A 21,366-nucleotide genomic window follows, 5' to 3' on the forward strand; every position below is an offset into this window, starting at 1 on the left:
TTTGCACTTTATTAATGCTCAATATACAGAAACTAAATGAAAGTTGAAATCTTCATTTGGATAGTCAAACTTACTGTCATTGCTGTGTATTACAAATTTTCAGAAGTTTGAGATGCCCGAAGTGCCTTTAACATGTATATTTTTGGGTGCTATATCAAATAAATACCTTCTGTCCCTATTCCCTGTTGTGAAAACTTAAGCTTCTATTGCTAATTACACTGTTCTCTGACACTGTCCCCTCACAGTATTGGAAGTATATAGACTACAGGAGAGAGTAAGCTCCATTTTGGATTTATCATTTTAGGTGACTTCTACAAAAATCAAATCTTACCTATCTCTTCTGCAGGCACTCAGTGTGTTTTATTTGTGTTTCTTGGGCAGAGGATATGTAGGGTCAAGGTGGCCAAATTAAGGCATCATGAATATTAAATACTCATGAATATTTAGTATAACCCGAATTTCAAGTGTTTCATATATTTAATCTCATGTATAATTTATGTATTGTGAATATTTAGTGCCCAGGTACCTCAGGAATACTGAGTAACCCTCTCTGTCTACATTTAACACTTATGTGCTCTACTTGCTTATTTTATGTTCACCACATCCCATGAACTCTACCTATGAAAAACAAATATTTTGCTTACTAGCTACGAATCTATAGTTAAAACCTCTTAAAGGTTTTGCCTGTGTTTTATATTATAAAATATGACTTTATTTATGATAGAATTGATATTCTCAAAACAAATGAACATTTCAAGGCTGTTTTGTGAAATAAGGACATTATAAAATTACCACCATTTTCTATAATAATCAATTTGTAAAAGAAAGAATATTGTAACACCAAAAATAGGAAGAATATAGTCTCAAAGTGTTACTTGCTCTATTTTTTTCCTTTTGCTGAGGGTCAGTGAAAACTCTGTCACAGACTAGTTACAATCCATAGTTCAGCATTTAGGAGCTACCCTTTCAGAGTAGTGATTATCACGTATTTATCTCTAACCACCTATGTTATGAAGATCCAAAGCAAACTCTATAAGATCCAGGGTAGCTGACTTATATACCTCTATAAGCATAAGCAAAAAGCCAGCTACTCCCACCAAAACTAATATTAAAATTAATTAAAGTGCCTATCTCTATATTGTTTTTCAGAAGAGCCTTGGATATGCCTACTTATTTGATATCATCCATGTCTCGCCTCAGACATAAAGAAACAATCAAATCTGTAACCTCAGATGAGATCTTAAATGAGGTAAGTATTTAACACTTCTATAAAGTGCCGTTTTGATTGTGTTTTCCCTGAATTGCAACTGGCCCCTAACTGGACTATCCATCTAATTCTAGTTTACTCTCCATAACACAGTGAAGGTGCTCTTTATAAAATGTAATTCTAACTATTTCATTCTCTGCTACCCTGCTCTCAGGGTCTATAGAATAAGGTGCAAGCTCCTTACAATGGTAGCTCCTTAGAATGACTACCAAACTCTGTAATGGTCTGGTTCTTACATACCAATCAGCCACATTTCTCATCAGCCCACAGCGGTATCATATCATACTACTACTTGTTCTAGAAGGCCTCCGTATATGCCCTTTCCTTTGCCTGGAATGGCCACCATACCTCCATGTTATTGGCCACATGAACTACTATTTAATGTTTCAAAGCTCAAGCCCAAGCAATGTTTTCTCTGTGAAGTTCTCCTTGTCCTCACCCCAGAGAGTTAATCATTCTCTCTCCTGAGTTACTATTATACCTTGAATATATTTCTTACATTTCATTGCAATTATTTGTTTACCTGTTTATTTTCTCCTGATAGACTTAAGATAAAAATCCTTAAGGATTTCCATTTATTTTTGGATCCTAGCAAAGTAGTACCTGATATTGAATAGGTTGAAGAAATGTTGAATGAATGAATGAATAATGGTTGTTTGAAAACCTGGAAAAAGTAAGCCATCCAGTTATCAGCCAGTAACTATTTTCTACCTTTTATCAGCTATATAAAATATTACAAAAATCTAGTCGTGTTAATTATGTGTTTCAGGATACTGTGCACCCCTTTGTGGAAGTTTCCTTTCAGCACACTGTGTACCAAACCAGTGTTGCAAGTGGATCTCATCCATGCTGGAATGAAGAAATTAAAGTAGATTTTATGTAAGTTGGAGTCCATTTTTCCTCAGCTTCTAAAATAGAGCAGTAACAAAATTATTTTCTTGAGCTGTTTATTGAAAATAATGATGGATATAGGCTTAAGTTTTTAAATTATGAAGTATTTCTTACATAGATATTAATATATATAATGTATATGTGAATGTAAGTTCTGAGGAAAAATGATAAAATGAATACCTGTGTATCTACCATCTAGCTTAAAAAATGGAGTATTAGCAATATTTTTGAAGGCTCCACTGTGCCAATAACTATTTGTATCCCCTTTCTTTCTCCCCAGAGGTAACAACCATGAATTTGTTTATCATTCCCTCTCTTTATGACTTTAAATCATAGGTATTTATCCCTAGCTATGTTTTGTTTACTTGTGGATGTTTTCCAACTTTATGTAAATTGAATGATCTTTTGCAATCTGTTTCTTTACTCTTATTTTGAGAGATTTATCCATATTCATACTTGTAACTATTCCTTCCTTCCTTTATTTTCACTTCTGTATAGTAGTCCACTGTATTAAAATGCCATAATTTATTTATACTTTATCCTGTTGATGCAGATTTGCCTGGTTTTAATGTTTTGCTATTGTAAATAGTATTGCTCTGAACATTCTTGTACTTGTCATCTTGAACACACGTATAAGAGTTTCTTTTTAAGACAGTAGTTCTCAAAGTATTTTGTGCACTGAAATCACCTGTACAGCTTCTTTAAACAGATTGCTGGGCCCAACTCCATAGTTTCTAGTTCAGTAGCTCTGATACATAATTCCATTTCTAACAAGTTCCCAGGTGTTACTGATGCTCCTAGGCAGGGGACACTTTGAGACCCTTTACTCTAGGATCTGTATCCAGGAGTGGAATTGCTTCAACTTTACTAGCTAATGCCAAAGTTTTTTCTAAAGTGATTGTGCCAATCCATACTCCCAACAGCGATATAAAAGTTCCTATTGTGCCACATCTTCAATAATATTTTGTATTTTTAGAATTAATGTTTCTAATACGGTGGATCTAAAGTGATATTCTTATTGTGGTTTAATTTACATTCCTGGATTTCTAATGAGATTGAGTTTCTTTTTTTTTTTTTTCATTTTAAACAAATCGATAGGCTTTAATTTTTAGAGCAGTTTAGGTTCACAGTAAAACTGAGCAGAAAGCACAGAGTTCTTATACATCCTCTCCCTACAACACGCACACACAGCCTCCCTAAAGTGTCAGTGTGGTACATTTGTTACAATCAATGGACCAATGCTGACACATTATCAAAGTCCACAATTTACATTAGGGTTCACTCTTTGTGTTGTACATTCTATGGGTTTTGACAAATGTATAACGACACGTATCCACCACTGTAGTATCATACAGCATAGTTTCACTGCCCTAAAAATGCCCTGTGCTTCACCCATTTATCCGTGCATCCTTCCCCTGGAACCTCTGGCAACCACTGATCCTTTCACTGCCACCATAGTTTTACCTTTTCCAGAGTGTCATTGCATTTCAGGGTTCTCCATAAAAGCAGAACTAACAGGGTGTGTGTGTGTGTGTGTGTGTCTGTTTGACTCTTTACCCTCTGTAATAGGGGTGTGCCTCATCCAATTGGTTGAAGGCTTAACAGAAAGAAGACTTACCCCACTTAGGAAGATGGAATTCTGCCAGCACACTGGCTTCAGACTTGAACTGCAGCTCTCCCCTGGGCTTCCAGGCTGCCAGCTTACCCTGCAGATTTGGGGCTTGCCTTCCCCGACAATCACGTGAGCCACTGTTACAGAGGGTAGTTTGCCTTACTCAACATCTACTGACTTTTTTAATGTGGAAAGAACACTTAACATGACATCTACCCTTTGAACAAGTTTCTAAGTGTGCAATATACTACTGCTGAATGTAGGTAAAAGGTTGTGCAGCAGATCTAGAGCTTATTCATCTTGCTGCCTGAAGTTGTACGCCTTGCTGATTGGTAACTGCCCATTTCCCCTCCCCCCAGCCCCTGGCGACCACCATTCTGCTCTTTCACTCTATGAATTTGACTACTTTAGATGCCACATACAGGTGGAATCATGCAGTCTTTTTATGACTGGTTTATTTCATCTAGTATAATGTCCTCAAGATTCATCCCTGTTGCCCCATATTGCAGAATTCCCTTCTTTTTAAAGGGTGAGCAGTATTCCATATATATACCACATTTTCTTTATCCATTCATCTGTCAACAGACATTTAGCATGCTTCCATACTGTTGTGAATAGTGCTGCAATGAACATAAGAGTGCTAACATCTCTTTGATATTCTGATTCAGTTCTTTTGGATAAATACCTAGAAATGGGATTGCTAGATCATATGGTATCAGTTCTGTTTTTAATTTTTTGAGGAACCTGCGTAACGTTTTCCATAGCAGCTGCACCATTTTACATTCCCACCAACTGTGTGCAGGAGTTCCAGTTTTACACACCTTCACCAGCACTTGTTACTTTATTTTATTTTTTTTGATAATAGCCATCCTAACAATTGTGAAGTGATATCTCATTGTAGCTTTGAATTTCCCTGATTATTACTGAGTGTTTTATTATTAGCAATTTTGAGCATTTTTTCATATATCTATTAGCCATTTGTATGTCATTTTTGGGAAATGTCTATTCAAGTTTTAGTACATTTTAAAAATCAGATTATTAGCTTTTTTACTATTCAGTTGTATGAGCTCTTTATGTATTTTGGAGATGAACCCCCTTATAATATATATGGTTTGCAAATATTTTCTCCCATTCCATAAGTTGACCTTGTACTCTGACGATTATTTCCTTTGCTGTGCAGAATGTTTACAGTTTGATATAGTTCCACTTTTTTATTTTTGCTTTTGTTGCTGTGCTTTGGTATCATGTCCATGAAATTACTGCCACAACCTATGTCATGAAACTTTTCCCCTGTATTTTCTTCTAGAAGCTTTATAGTTTCAGGTCTTACATTTTAAATATTTAACTCATTTTGAGTTGAATTTTGTGTATGGTATAAGATAAAGATCAAATTTGATACTTTTTTTTATTAACATCTTTATTGGAGTAGAATTGCTTTACAATGGTGTGTTAGTTTCTGCTTTATAACAAAGTGAATCAGCTATACCTATACATACATCCCCATATCTCCTCCCTCAAATTTGATCCTTTTGCACATAGTTTTACCAACACCATTTGTTGAAGAGATTGTCCTTTCTTCATTGAGTAGTCTTGGCACCCTTGTCAAAGATCGGTTGACCTGACATAGATGCAAGGATTTATATCTAGGCTCTCTATTCTGTACCACTGGTCTATATGTCTGTTTTTAGGCCAGACTGTTTCGATTACTGTAACTTCGTAATGTATGCATTTTGAAATCTGGATGTGGGATCTCCGGCTCTTTTTTTTCTCAAGGTTCATATTTGATGCTAAAGCTATATAAATAGGCTTTTGTAATTGAAAATAAAGTGCACTGATCAAGACAGATTTAAAATGTAGAACTTAAAATTGTTCTCTAAACTCAATTAGCAATTTTCAGTTGTTACTTCCTATACATCTTTAGCTCTCCCTCGGGTAAAAGGAATATAAAGAACTGTCAACTACATCTGTTATCAAAGTCCTTTCTCTTTTCCTGGCGCCCTTACCCCCTTCTCTTGCCAATCTTGTTCAGCTCCCTCAATTTCTGCAGATTATATGGTTCTTGACTATTTGCATGGTTTCTTGATGGCATCCCTCTGACTTTTTTTTTATCTATGGGTATATGCCCAGGAGTGGGATTGCTAGATCATTTGATAGTTCTATTTTTAGTTTTTTAAGGAACCTCCATACTGTTCTCCATAGTGGTTGTACCAATTTACAGTCCCACCAACAGTGCAAGAGGGTTCCCTTTTCTCCACACCCTCTCCAGCATTTATTGTTTGTATATATTTTGATACTGGCTTTAATGAAAGGTAGCAGTTGTCCTGAAAGCACATAGATTTTCTTATCTTATACTTTATAAAAGAAAATAATGCAGGCAATTTTATAGTCCTTTATGAATAATGCTTTTATAAGATCAATTAAGCATTTAAATATGTTTTTCTTATTTACAGCTTACCAGGACATGATTATAGCGTCTCAAGCTTATCTAAAATAAAAGATAATATATATATCAACATTTTTGATGAAATGATTATTGAAAAACATGAGGTAAAGTAAAATAATTATAATAATCAATGTTGAAATAATTATAAATTCAGACTGAATGAAGTCTATTAACATATTTGTAAATTTGGTTTTAGATACAGTATCTATTTCCAACATTTTCTAAAAAGGATGTGGGGCAACTTGAAATAAAATCAGACATATGACAAGTCAATTCAAAAATAACAGGGATCGGGCTTCCCTGGTGGCGCAGTGGTTGAGAGTCCGCCTGCCGATGCAGGGGATGCAGGTTCGTGCCCCAGTCCGGGAGGATCCCACATGCCGCGGAGCGGCTGGGCCCGTGAGCCATGGCCGCTGAGCCTGCGCGTCTGGAGCCTGTGCTCCGCAACGGGAGAGGCCACAACAGTGAGAGGCCCGCATACCGCAAAAAAAAAAAAGTAAAAAACCAAAAATAACAGGGATCATAAACCACATATAAGAGGAGGAGAGATAAATATACCAAGAATTTGGGAAAAGTAGATTTCTGCAATTGAACCTTACATTTACATGTGAACTTCCTGGTAGCCAAGCTTTAGCGTATTTTTGAAGTTTGCTGCACTAAGCATATTTACTATGATAAAGGTATATACATTAAGATGCTTTACATTGTTTACTGACATGTAGCAAGATATCCAGAAGCAGTGGTTATGAACTGAAGGCAGGAATCTGGGGTATTGGCAGCTTTTTTCAAACTTCAGCCCTTCCCCAGATTCAGGTAAATAGCAACAACAATCCCAGGGCTTGGAAATTGAATACCATGGCTTTCTTGATATTCTTAACAGTTGCATATGATCACTAGAATCTCAAAATTGTCTATTATGACTCTGGACTCCCTGGCATTTGTTCTTCTTAGAAGAGAGAGATCAGATTAAAATGGGAGCCAGAATATACTGCATTTTCTTTTGCAAGGTTTTTACATTTCTAACCTGGACTATCTACAAGTGGACCATCAGATGAATTTTCTAAGGAACGGGCCATGGCAACCTAACTGATACCATTATTTCTTGGCAGTAAGCCAACATGATCCATAATTACAGCAGCAAGGCAAAGGTGGATGGTGGAAAGGTAAAAAATGAAACAGAAAGCAAGATAGTATGTGAGGAAAACTACAATGAATTGTCCTTTTTATCTCCCTTCTTTTATCCTGTCTCCTTACTTCAGACCAGATAATAGTGTATAACTTTAATATTAACAGAAATTCTGAGTTTATGGATTTAAAAGAAGTCACATTAACATAAATAATCTAAGGTCTTACTCTTGTTCCACCCTCTACTCACAGAACCTCCACCAGTCCCACCGAAAATTTTCTGGAAGCCTCCAAGTAGTCCTCATATATGTGCCTAAACATGACTGTTAGCTATAGTCATCCTTCACATTTCGACAGTGTGTGTGTTCTTTTGATTCAGGCTCCACAGCTCTCAAAGCCACTTAAAAGAATCTCACCACCACCACTGTTGACATTGCCCCGATTAGGGTGCCATCATGTGTGCCAAGGGTATTATCTTCCCAATTATCCTTGAGCCCAAAGCTATGAAACTTCAGAATACCCAAGAGGCACTGGATTCTGCACAAACCTGGGAAGAATGGCCCTATTTTCTCTGAATTCATACTACATATTATATATCTAGATCTTAAAGCAATAGTGTTGGTACACAAAATCTCACAGTAGAAGAGCTTCTCCAGCCGCCGACCCTAATCATCAGGGGCCAAACCCAGGACAAGGGACCTAGTGGGGTACAGTGCACAGCAACCCCTTCCATGTCCTCATTGTCCTTTCTCTTCGCCTTGATTCCTAAACTCAGCCCAACTGCTCTCACCTTCCCTAATTACAAACAAAAAAATCCAGTGGATATAAGTACATACTAGTGCTAAAGGGAGGGATGTTGCCTATACTCGTCTTAAACGAGCAACATGCCTGTCCCAAGAGCTATTCTCTAACACCTTTCCTATATTCCCCCATTTCAGCACTTTTGTTGATGAAGTGAAAAATTTTAATGGCTAAAAGTGGAGTGAATCATAGAGTACTGCCAGTGGGGTTGGTCGTGGTGGTAAATGCCAAACTCATTTATGTCTAGTCCCTGCTTCTCTTACTACACATACTTTCTCTAATTTAAAAAATAGGATTATTGAGGCATAATTAGCATATAATAAACTTCACATAATTAAAGTGTATACTTTGACAAGTTTTTTTTGGGCCTCTCACTGTTGTGGCCTCTCCCGTTGCGGAGCACAGGCTCCGGACACGCAGGCTCAGCGGCCATGGCTCACGGGCCCAGCCGCTCCGCGGCATGTGGGATCCTCCCGGACCGGGGCACAAACCCGTGTCCCCTGCATCGGCAGGCGGACTCTCAACCACTGCGTCACCAGGGAAGCCCCTTTGACAAGTTTTGATGTATATATACCCATGAAACCATCATCAAAGTCAAGATAATGAACATATCCATCACTCTCAAAAGTTTTCCCCTGTCCTGTTAGAATACCTCCCTCCTTCCTTTCCTTCCTCCCACCCCAGGCAACCACTGATCTGCTTTCTGTAACTATAGTTTACATTATCTGGAATTGTATAAAAATGGCATCATACAGCATGCACTTTTTTCCCCTTGGTCTGGCAACTTTCACAGAAAAATTATTTTGAGATGTGTCTCAGTTGTTTTATTTATCAACTAGTTCATTAATTTTTACTGTATAGTGGTAGTCTATTGAACACATACATTCTGTTGTATGTTTAAATATTCAGCTGTTGATGGATATTTGGGTTTTCTTTGGGGGTGGCTATTATAAATAAAGCTGCTATGAGCATTTGTGTATAAGTCCTTGTATGGACAAATGCTTTAATTTCTCTTGGGCAAATACATAGGAGTGAAATGGCTGGATCATATGGTAAGTAGACATTTAAGAAACTGCTAAACTGTTTTTCCAAAGTGACTGTACCATTTTTTATTTCCACCAGCAATGTATGAGACTTCTAGTTCTTTCACAGTCTTACAGACAAGTGGTCAGACTTAACAATTTTAGCCACTCTAGTAACCGTGCGGTTGTATCTCATTGTAGTTTTAATTTGTATTTCCTAATGACTAATGATGGCGAGCACTTTTCCATGTATTTATTTGCTATCTGAATATCTTCTTTGGTGAAGTGTCTGTCCAAATCTTTTGTCTATTTTTCTAATTGGGTTATTTGTTTTCTTATTATTCAGTTCTGAGGATTCTTTACATATTCTGTATACAAATCCTTTATCAGATATATGATTTACAAATATTTTCTCCCGGTACATAGCTTGTCTTTTCATTTTCTCAACAGTGCCTTTTGAAGAGCAAAGTTTTAAGTTTTGATGAAGTCAAATTTTTCAACTTGCTTTTGGTGTCATATTTTTTAGCTCTGTTTTTGCTTTATATATTTTGTAACTCTTTATTAGGTGCATGTACTTTTTTTAATTTTTGAATTTTATTTTATTTATTTTTTTATACAGCAGGTTCGTATTAGTCATCAATTTTATACACATCAGTGTATATATGTATATATGTCAATCCCAATAGCCCAATTCATCCCACCCCACCCCCCTGCCACTTTCCCCCCTTGGTGTCCATACATTTGTTCTCTACATCTGTGTCTCTATTGCTGCCCTGCAAACTGGTTCATCTGTACCATTTTTCTAGGTTCCACATATATGCCTTAATATACGATATTTGTTTTTTTCTTTCTGACTTACTTCACTCTGTATGACAGTCTCTAGATCCATCCACGTCTCAACAAATGACCCAGTTTCATTCCTTTTTATGGCTGAGTAATATTCTGTTGTATGCATGTACCACATCTTCTTTATCCATTCGTCTGTTGATGGGCATTTAGGTTGCTTCCATGACCTGGCTATTGTAAATAGTGCTGCAATGAACATTGGGGTGCGTGTGTCTTTTTGAATTATGGTTTTCTTTGGGTATATGCCCAGTAGTGGGATTGCTGGATCATATGGTAATTCTATTTTTAGTTTTTTAAGGAACCTCCATACTGTTCTCCATAGTGGCTGTAGCAATTTACATTCCCACCAACAGTGCAAGAGGGTTCCCTTTTCTCCACACCCTCTCCAGCATTTGTTGGTTGTAGATTTTCTGATGATGCCCATTCTAACTGGTGTGAGGTGATACCTCATTGTAGTTTTGATTTGCATTTCTCTAATAATTAGTGATGTTGAGCAGCTTTTCATGTGCTTCTTGGCCATCTGTATGTCTTCTTTGGAGAACTGTCTATTTAGGTCTTCTGCCCATTTTTGGATTGGGTTGTTTGTTTTTTTAAATTGAGCTGCATGAGCTGTTTATATATTTTGGAGACTAATCGTTTGTCTGTTGATTCATTTGCAAATATTTTCTCCCATTCTGAGGGTTGTCTTTTCGTCTTGTTTATAGTTTCCTTTGTTGTGCAAAAGCTTTTAAGTTTTATTAGGTCCCATTTGTTTATTTTTGTTTTTATTTCCATTACTCTAGGAGGTGGGTCAAAAAAGATCTTGCTGTGATTTACATCAAAGAGTGTTCTTCCTATGTTTTCCTCTAAGTGTTTTATAGTGTCCGGTCTTACATTTAGGTCTTTAATCCATTTTGAGTTTATTTTTGTGTATGGTGTTAGGTTTTATTATATAATCTTTATCACAGTCTATCTTTATATAATATTATGCCACTTCATATATAGTGTAAGAACAGGATATTACTATACTTCCATTTCCCCTCCTGTGCTTTGTGTTAGTGTTATCATACATTTTCCTTATATGTATGTCATAAACTCCACAACAGGTCATTATTATTGCTTTAAATAGTCAATTATATTTTAAAGAAATTTTTTAAAGGGAGAAAAAAAACTTTTCTATTTACTCTTTGGTTTCTTTTTAAAAAGGGAGAGAATTTTTTATACTTACCTACATGTTTGTGTGAAATTATCCATCACATGATATAGAATGAGTAATAGAAAAATTATTTATTTTAATAGGATCACAGTTTCAAGAGCTGCAGTGGTCATTCATATATAAGAAAGAATTGGCTTGGATCCATTGTCTTCCCTTTCTCTGCTCTCCTGCAACAATCTGAGGTAATAGAAGATGATTCTTTGCTAATTATTCTGAATTTTTGTCTCTGGCTAATAGAAATACCTGTGTCTTTGAGTCAGATTCTGACTGGCAGGTTGATAAGTCAGTCAAAATGATCCTGTATTCGACTGCCCCATAGATGTTGGAGTATTTGAAGGTTTTAGCTGTCTCTGGAATAGGAGACACCCACAAATTTATTTCATATATTTTTAGAGTGTTTGTTGATGAAGGAAAGGACAGGTAGCCTTAGGTCTTAAAGCAACATTCATATTTGCTCATAATAGTTTTGTAAGACCAGATTCATAAATATTCTGATTAATGACATTGCTTTGTAACCATGGGTTCCAGGAGTTTCAGCTCCTCAAACACTGTTTATTGATAATGGTGAGACTGATGATTAGCATCTGTGTCTGTGGTACCCCCAGAGGGCTCTGCTGTTGGGTTTTGCAGCAAGAAAATGCCTACATGGCCAGCAAAATATAAAAAGCCCATTCTAGATTTCATTCGGGGCCCTGTTACTTACAGAGACATGCCAGTTACAGATGATTCAGAAATGAATTTTCTACCTCAAGGAGTTCACTGTCTATAGAAGAAAACAACCATTTCAGTACAACATGGTAATGCTGTAGGGCTTTGATAGGGGCATGAGATTGGTACTATGAGAACACTGAGTAAGGAGTACCCTACCCTTCCTTGTTTGGAGGGGGAAGCAAGAGGGTGTTCAGAGGGGTTCGGGGTAGGTAAGAAGGGAATGAGGAGGAGGATGAAAGATCAGGGGAATATTTACAGAGGAGATAACTTTTAATCAAGTCCCTAAAGATGCATTTATCAAGCACACAAAGTCATTTGACTCAGAAGGATTTATGTGTCTATCAGTTAGTACTGTATTCAGTCATATGCAACAGAAAACCTGACTAACAGTGGCTGATGTAAGAGGTCTATTTATCTCACAAAAAGGAAGTCTAGATGCCAGTGCATCTGCTCAAGAATATCATCAAGGATCCAAGCTACTTTTGTCTTCCTGTTCTACTCTCCTTATCATGTGACTTTCATCCTCATAATTGCACCTCCAGCCTCATATTCATGCTGCAGCCAGGAGGTGGGGTGAAGCAAGAAGGGGCAGTGCCTGTATCAGGAAAACAGACACTTCCCCAGAAAACCTCTCAGACTTCTTGCATTTTACTTATGTGACTTGGTCACTACGTGGCTGTCATGTTACCACCTGAAACTGTTGGTACGAAAGGAGAAGAGAATGGAGGAGAATAGAAACGTCTGCGTATTATGCAATCACAGGATGTCATGAGGGAGCACGTTGAAAATACAAGTGCTGCAAATAAAGAGCAACGGAGATTTTAAATTGTTGGAGGTATAGGGCTTCCTATGTTTGTAAATCCCTGCAGGTGTTTCTCAGTCTCAGGCCAGATGCTAGGATAGAGAAGTAGTTAAGAATGTGAGCTTCAAAAGGGGACCAACCGGGCTTCCCTGATGGCGCAGTGGTTGAGAGTCCGCCTGCCTGCTGATGCAGGGGACACGGGTTCGTGCCCTAGTCTGGGAAGATCCCACATGCCGCGGAGCAGCTGGGCCCATGAGCCATGGCCGCTGAGCCTGCGCGTCCGGAGCCTGTGCTCCGCAGCGGGAGAGGCCACAACAGTGAGACGCCCGCGTACCGCAAAAAAAAAGGTGGACCAACCTGGGTTGTAATCCCGGCTCTACTACTCATTAGTTTTGTGATCTTGCAGAAATTACTTACATGCTCTGAGCCCCAGTTTCCTTATCTATAAAATGGAGATAAGAGCGGTGTCTACCTTATTGAATAATATGATCTATATCAAGCACTTGGCAGAATGCCTTGTACATAGTAAGTGCTCAATAACTATTAGTTATATTAGTATTATTAGTTATTATTGTAAATTATCTCCTCCCAAACATGCGCGTGCACACACACACACACACACACACACACAAAGATCACTCCTCCAGTGGACTTTGGGTCATCCTTCCTGCTGTTACATTTCTTTTCCTCTTTCCAGACCCAATGCAAAATGTATCATGGTCTTTTAGCATTTTCTCTGAGCTTAAATTAGATCTTCTAAGAGCTCTTATCACTCTGGTCCATTAACTTGCTTCATTGTTTCATCCCTTTCTTACTTCTGCCTTCTCCACGTACTACATATTAGACAGGGACCCAGGGTGTCAAGGTTGCCTGTGAACAAATCATCATGGAGAACCTTACCATCCTTGTGCAAGTACCTATTAGTAGAATCAGCATGAACCCATGCAAGCCTGTTTCCTGCAATGGAAAAGACTGAGCTGAGCTATACTATATTTGACTGATGTTTATTTTCATCATGCAGAATCCATTATACTGATATACTCTTTCAGATTAGTGGAACATTTCAAGTAAATATTCCACCAGTTTTGCTTGGGTATACTTGGAGTGAGACTTATGTGTCTCCTAAAGAAGATTATAATGGACAGAATTTAAAAGAATGTACCTTCTTAAATATTTTTGCTACTATTGAACCTCAAATATCATTTGCCATCTGTAATCCAGAACTAAACAAGGTAGGTTTTACACTGAATTATTCTCATATATACTATCAAAGAAGTGTTAATTTCAAAGCTGACAAAAATGAATGTTGGTTCTTGATATTTTCCTGTGGGGACAATATAGTACAATGTTGAAATATTTTAAACTTGATTCTAGTTTTCAGGTCAAATAGATGTTTTGGAGAGAGCACAGATTTTTAAAAAAAATTGTAAGGCATTATTTCCTGAACGAAGAATCACAACTACTGTTTTTAATGATGAAGGGATACAGATCTTAGTAACAAGATATATCAAGGCATTGAATCCACCTCAACAACTCCTGGATATATTTCTTCATGATTCTAATGCAACACTTGTAAGTTATATTTATTTTAGTAACTTTATTGTGATATTCGTATACCATACAATTTGCCCTTCCAAAGCATATAATTCAATGGCTTTTAGTATATACACGGAGTTGTGCAACCATCACCACAGTAAATTTTAGAACATTTCGATCATTCCAAATTTATATTTATTTTAACTTGTTTACTTTTTATTATTAACTTTGAGTATAACTTTCTTATTAAAATTACTTTACCTTCAGAGACAGTTTCCTGAGAGAGAAACCATCTATGTTGCAATGTGTCCTCTTGAGCACCAGATGGAAGAAAACATTTCCTGATCCCCTTCACTTCTGCCCACTTGTACTAGAGAGTCACTGTTGCCACACCAGTTCACGTGACCATATCAGCTTCACAACTTTTCTGTCAAACTTTGAAAAATGACACAGAAAAATTCCTTTGACTTCCAGGCAAAATTAAAAGTTATGTTTCTAAAGGAGTTGTGTCCTTCTAAGGATTGCTTCTTGTTGTATGTGGGAGTGAAGAAACTATGTTTTTTTGTTTTATTTATTTTTGGCTGCCTCGGGTCTTCATTACTGCACACAGGCTTTCTCTAGTTGCGGCGAGCGGGGGCTACTCTTCGTTGTGGTGTGTGGGCTTCTCATTGCGGTGGCTTCTCTTGTTGCAGAGCACGGCCTCTAGGAGCGCGGGCTTCAGTAGTTGCAGCACGTGGGCTCAGTAGTTGTGGTGCACGGGTTTAGTTGTTCTGCAGCATGTGGGATCTTCCCGGACCAAGGATCAAACCCGTGTCCCCTGCATTGGCAGGCGGATTCTTAACCACTGTGCCACCAGGGAAGTCCAACTATGTTACGTTTTGCTCTGTAAACCGCCAACATAACACTTCCCACCCCATCCTTATGTGGCTTTATGCATATCTGTTATTTACCAGCTGACAAAAGAGACATGTACCTGTATTCATTATGGACTCAGAAGAGAATGTAGCTTCTTCCACTTTGAGAAACGAAAATGTGAAATCAGAGATCTAGTCTCCCGTTGAAGAAAAAAATAAGCCTTGCAGACACCTTTACTTTATAAGGTTGGAACAGCAGCACCATCCATGAAATACAAACCACAAATTTTACTGTTTCTGAAGTTCCTATATTGTTATTAATTTTGGTCTTAAGTTGATAGATTCCACAGAAGGTGATAAGTATCTTTTACCTCTTCCTCCATTAGAAAATTAGGTTAATAATGGATTTCTTGATCAAGAGCATCACCACTTACTAAAACGTACATGGAGAGAATAATCAATAAACAGGCTTTCTAGGATCTTTTTTTTTTTAAGTCTTCTGCAACATTTATTGATAAACAGGAAAGGGGTTTTATTTACAGTTTTAAAGCTCTTTTTTGTCACTATTAGTAATTTTCTATCTATGTATGGTAATATCCAGTTTTAAAAATACTTTATGATTTAAGACTTTAAATCATAACATGTCTGTTTAGCTGATTAGTTCTCCCCTATACTTCTAAAAGAGAAATTGTACAGTACAAGAGTCATTCATTGGGATTAGACTTATTAATCTAGTTACCTACTAGTTTGACATCTTAGGAAGGAGGTAATTGTTTTTTTTTAATGATGGATAAACTTGTGCTGGTGTTTTGGATCTTATGATGCTGAGCATGTTCTGCACTGGTGCTAATGTTTAACATAATTTTATATTTACAAACATACCCGCTACCCAGAGGCAAGTATTAATTTAGTCCATATGGACTACTGACCCCTCTTGAGACTGCAACATACATACTCCTAAACACACTCATACATAGTGTGTTTAGACTTTAAAGTATCTTAACCCATTTCTGGACACGAATGTGTTGTAAACCTCCTGATTTCTAGCAACATAAAAAAAAACACTGTTATTAAAAACACTTCACAAGTCATTGTCAGCCATTGCTGGCATTCTGTCACTAGAGAATACACAGCAATATCTGGTATGTTGCAAGCTTTCAAGATAGCCTGGTTTTTAAAAGTTGGTCCATTAGTTGTATCTGATGGATGTAAATTTGCCTTCTAGTTCACTTTGTGTCAAGAGCTAAAACTGTGAACTTTCTCTTATTGGTGGGTAATAACTGAAAATAAAGATTTTATTTTCATGAAACAAAAAGAAAAAATAAGCTTTGATTAAAGGGCATCTATGAAAAATCATTTACACCTTTTATTTATTCAGGCTTGATTGAGTCAATTGGCTCTCCTCAGAAAATTTGTATTATTTCCCAGTATAAAGCTCTTACCTGGATTCTTTAAGCTAAAATCAAAAGTCCTAGTTTAGATCACCTTTTGCCACACTCTGCTTTTCCATTACGTGTTTCTTCTTGCCTGTTTCCTGACACCGAAAGTCCAAGGAGATAATAATGCTCTCAGATTTCTTTCAAGGACAATCTTTGCCTTTTTAAAAAAGCATAAATCCTAGCTCCTTTGCTTATCAAGGATTGTGAACCATGCTTAATTAATTGCATGAAGTCAGAAACGTGACCAGTGTAGGAAGTCATAATAGTGCATAAATGGTAGCTATTGTAAATCAGTGAAAATGTTGGTGAACTTTCTGTGTTAGCTCATTGTTTATTTGTATTCCTTTCTTCTTTCCTACTCTAGTCCGAGTCCTTATCTCCAGCCCTATAGGGGGAACAATCCACAATAGGACTTCTGTTGTTGGAAAAAGTCAGCTGCACCAATAACTTCTTGCTGCAGCAACTTATAACTAGTTTTTATTAATAAAAATATTTCTGTTCGATTTTGAACCTAAAAGTAAATCCAACTTTTGCTATTCTTCAACATCTTTTTTCATTTTTTAAACAGTTATACTTTAAAGTATACATGTAATGTATCGTGTTTAAATTTTTTACTTATTACAATGAAATGTACTGGTTAACATGCATGCTCTGAGGTCACGCTAACTTGGGCTCATTCCCAGAGACCCATAAATTGTGTTAGTGTGTGACCCTGAGCAAGTTATCTTAGCACCTAAGCTTGTTTCTTCTTTGTAAAATAAAATTAGTAATAGTGTGTACTTCGTAGGCTTGTAGGACACACACTATGTGATGACAGTGCGTGTAAAGCACTGTGCTTGGTGACAGGCGTAGAGTATGCTCTCAGTAACTGTTAGTTAATATTATTTTAGGACCTCGTTGCTCGCTTTGTATCTTTGATTCCTATTATGCCTGATACACTGGATGAAAATGATGGTTTTGATATATGGATGACATCAGAGGTAACAAATTACATTTTATAATTTAAATGTATAGTATTTCTTACTTGCTTTTCTTTTAAAAAAACTTTTAAAAAATATTATGCACTTACGTAGTAATTTGCTTCGTGCAATTTGAAGGCAATTGATAATTTAATCCATCATTTTCAGCTCTATAACGATCCGTAAAAATAATTCTTAAAGACCAAAATTCTTATTCAACATTTTAAGTAGCTCATAATATTGAGATTCAACGGGAATTCCAGGAGTACAATATTATGACGTTCTCCAGAGAGAAATATGGCTTGTTCACTATAGAGGTGGTCAGACCCTGAAGTCTAGCAGAAATACCACCACTTCCCAGAAGCTTTCCCCAGTTTTCCCACATCTGAATGAAGAGCTTGTATAGCAGTGCTCTTCCTTGGCACTTGGATTAAAATTGTCTTTAGTCTGATTTCCAAGTAAAATACAGGCCCCATGCAATATTTGGGACATATTTATACTAAAAAACTACTTGTTTATCTGAAATTCAAATTGAACTAGGCATCCTATTCCCCGCCCCCCTCCACAAGTGTGGCAGCCCTAATTAGAGCACATTTTCCATTCCACCTTAAATTATATTTAGTTGCTTATATACTGGCCCTATACCCACACACTGTACATATACATCCCAAGTTTAATCTCCTTGAATGATAAGGAAGACTTGATTCTTATTTATTTTTATATTCGTCACTTGTACGTACTTTAAATTTAGCAAGTATTCAATATTTTTAATGGAAAATACCAGCATGATGGGAGCCTAAGAGAAGGACACTCTCCATCTGGAACTGATAGTCCTGGCACTTATCTAGAATGTTTTAGAGGTTAGATTTTTTAGCTGAAATGGACTTAGCGGGCACAGGACTAACTTAATATGTCAGCTACCCTGCCTTCTGCTAAGTGGGAGTAAGAGAGATACAAGCACGTGGTTTGTTTCAGGATCCAGTGATTCAAATCTGGTAAAACTCAAAGAGGTGTCAGTTAACTCTAGATTCTTCTTAGACTCTTCAAACTAATCAGAATGTGTTCAGGGGTATTACGATCCTGCAGAACATTGAAAGATAGCCTCTAAAGTAGCTGAAAATAACCATAAAATAACCATTCAGGCAAATACTAGTGCTCCCGAGTGCCCTCCAATCCAAACAATACCCATAATCCACAGGTTACCACAGTCATAGGCTTCCTCTTGGCTAATGTCTTCCCATTGACATGAACTGTTTGGACTTGGGATACCCATGAGTGAATGACTAATTAGATTGTCACAAGACAAGAGTTATTTCTCCTACCCAACATACAGTCTTGGAGTCAAACAAACCTTGGTTCAAATCCTACTTCAACCATCTGATAGCTGTGTGACCTAAGATAAGTTATTTAGCTGCTTTGGACCTCAGTTTCCTCATCTGTGTCATACAGGGGTTTTGAAAGGATAGGCACCTGGAATGCAGTATGTCCGTTAGCTACTCTCATCCATTCCCTCCTTCTCTTATGAAATCCAGTCGGGGGAACCTCCTTGGCCTGACATTGAAGACTGCTCATAATCTGCTCTTCATTCTCCTGTTCACACACATCTTTCAGAAGAGCCACGTTACCATCCTCCCTAGCCTCCATCCCTCACCATCACATTCAGCCGGTGTGTACTGATGTGGCCATATCAGTTGTTGAAACATTGAAATGCTTCCAGACTGGTAAATAGTCACTCCAAGGGCTCCTGAGCACCCCTTCCCCAAGCTCCCTGACCACCACAGCCCTTTCTCTGGGACTAATGAAATGGAAGCACACGTGCAGTCTAAATGGTGCAGCCGCTACTCAGCAATAATACATCATTGCCGTATGAACATTTGGGCCTGTACGTTTTGTTAGAGCCTTTGATTTTTTCAAGCCAGAAATCCAGAGTTTTATATGAGATCTTCCAATTTTTAAAAGCATTTCGGGGCCAAACAAAACACACCTATCAACTAGAACTAGGTTACAGGCCACTGGTCTGCCACCTCTGCTGTGCTTTTTCTCTCCTGCTACCACTGCTTTACTAGGCACCCTGTATGTGATTACACCCAGCCCAACTGTTAAGCTCTTTCAATTAAAGAAGTTTCCATCACTCTTTCTGATTGGGCTCCAACTCAGATCTCTTCCTCTCTTTCAGTTGAGAGCACTATGTTGGTACAGGACAGAGTGCAGCTCCATTGACCAAAGGATCCCTTCCTCCAAAAACACTATGTGATTTCCCATCAGGTGAAGTTCCTTAAAATATCAGCCAAGATATCCCTGTTTTCCTAGGGTATTTGTCTCAAACAAAAATGCTCCATTTTGGAGGATAAAATTATTGGGTCACTTACACAGTATCCATATTAATTATCCCATGATAAAGGTGATCCTTATGTTCCAAGTTAATGTTCTCTCTTTCTAATGCCCTAGTGTTTTAACAGGCAAAGGGTGCTGGAGCTTTCGGCTTTGCAGTCATCTTAGTGACCTGGCAAGAATGTGTGTGTGAGGGTTTGGAGGGACTCTACATCTGTTGAATGCTTGCATTACTCAACTTTCTCTCCTCCCCTCCTTTTTTGTGTCCTTGTTGCTTTTGTTTTGCCTTAGCGCTGCATCAGTTTGGCTATTGGAAATAAGGAGGAGCATGCCATACTTCTCTGTAATTTCTTCCTGTATTTTGGAAAGAAAGCTTTGGTCCTCCTAGGAACCTCGATGTTGGAAGTAAGTGTTGGACTTAATATTTAAATAGTGTAAACAAAACTAATTAGCTTTTAGCTGCAAGTTTAAAAGACTTCAGCCCCAAGTTTCCTTCTTTTCACAAGCTAATTAGGAAATTTCCTAGGCGAACAATTATTTACTTAGGAGGATAATGTTCGTTCATCAAAATTTCTACAATGTAAAGAATGACTTCCTTTTGTTTTTCTTCTTCGTAAAGTAGTACAAATAATAGTGCTACTTCATGGAGCTACTAAAAATATTAAATTACATAGTAAATAGCACTGGGGACAGCACCTGGTTTATGTGGAAAATACTCAACAAAATGGTGGTGGTAGGTGATGTAATAATAGTTACAGTAGTAGTTATAGTGGTTGTTAAGCATCATCACCACCATCATCTTTATGTGTCCCTAACACTATATTTTAAGATCCTTAAGAAGTACTTCTTCCTGTTTTACACTGCTCAATTTTTAATCGTGTAAGAAGTGGGCCAGAAATTTATGTTAACCTACCTGAAAATTTTACAACTTATATACACCTGCCTTCAAGCCTCCAGAAAGCTGTCTTCTTTTTGATGTTTCTATTTCTACTATGAATATCTTGATAAGTGTCAAAAACTTCCAGTCCTGTTTTATGGTTTTTGTCATGATCATTTATTTCTCTATATTCCCTTAATTTCCCCATATGATCCCCCGCTGTAGTTTTGAGTGCCACTAGATGGCAGTAAACAATATTTCAACGAACATTTTTACAGTTTTACCTCTGAGTCAACACTGGGTGGCAGCAGTCATCTGTGCCTTTCACCTCTGCTACTGGTTGAGGTGAAGCCTCTTTACTGTAAAGATGAGCACAGTGATAAAGAGCAAGAGCTTTGGAGTTAGGGAAACCACGCTACACAGCACACTGTTAAAAGTAGAGATTTGGGGCTTCCCTGGTGGCGCAGTGGTTGAGAGTCCGCATGCCGATGCAGGGGACACGGGTTCGTGCCCCGGGCCGGGAAGATCCCACGTGCCGTGGAGCGGCTGGGCCTGTGAGCCATGGCCGCTGAGCCTGCGCGTCCGGAGCCTGTTGCTCCGCAACGGGAGAGGCCACAACAGTGAGAGGCCCGCGTTACTGCAAAAAAAAAAAAAA

At 37.7% G+C, this 21,366-nt stretch overlaps 1 protein-coding gene across 1 annotated transcript in view; it reads left to right on the top strand.

The window, feature by feature from the left end:
- The window catches only part of LOC112415834 (protein CC2D2B-like), a 124,107-nt gene that overhangs the window by 61,744 nt on the left and 40,997 nt on the right, over positions 1 to 21,366 (top strand). Inside the window, 8 exon segments of the mRNA XM_024769014.1 lie at positions 1,150 to 1,249; positions 2,037 to 2,146; positions 6,221 to 6,317; positions 11,286 to 11,384; positions 13,765 to 13,947; positions 14,090 to 14,287; positions 17,435 to 17,524; positions 20,126 to 20,239. Of these exon segments, the coding sequence (XP_024624782.1) occupies positions 1,150 to 1,249; positions 2,037 to 2,146; positions 6,221 to 6,317; positions 11,286 to 11,384; positions 13,765 to 13,947; positions 14,090 to 14,287; positions 17,435 to 17,524; positions 20,126 to 20,239 (991 nt within the window).

This window comes from Neophocaena asiaeorientalis, unplaced genomic scaffold (assembly GCF_003031525.2).
Source record: "Neophocaena asiaeorientalis asiaeorientalis breed wild unplaced genomic scaffold, Neophocaena_asiaeorientalis_V1.1 scaffold1325, whole genome shotgun sequence".
Classification (NCBI taxonomy): domain Eukaryota; kingdom Metazoa; phylum Chordata; class Mammalia; order Artiodactyla; family Phocoenidae; genus Neophocaena; species Neophocaena asiaeorientalis.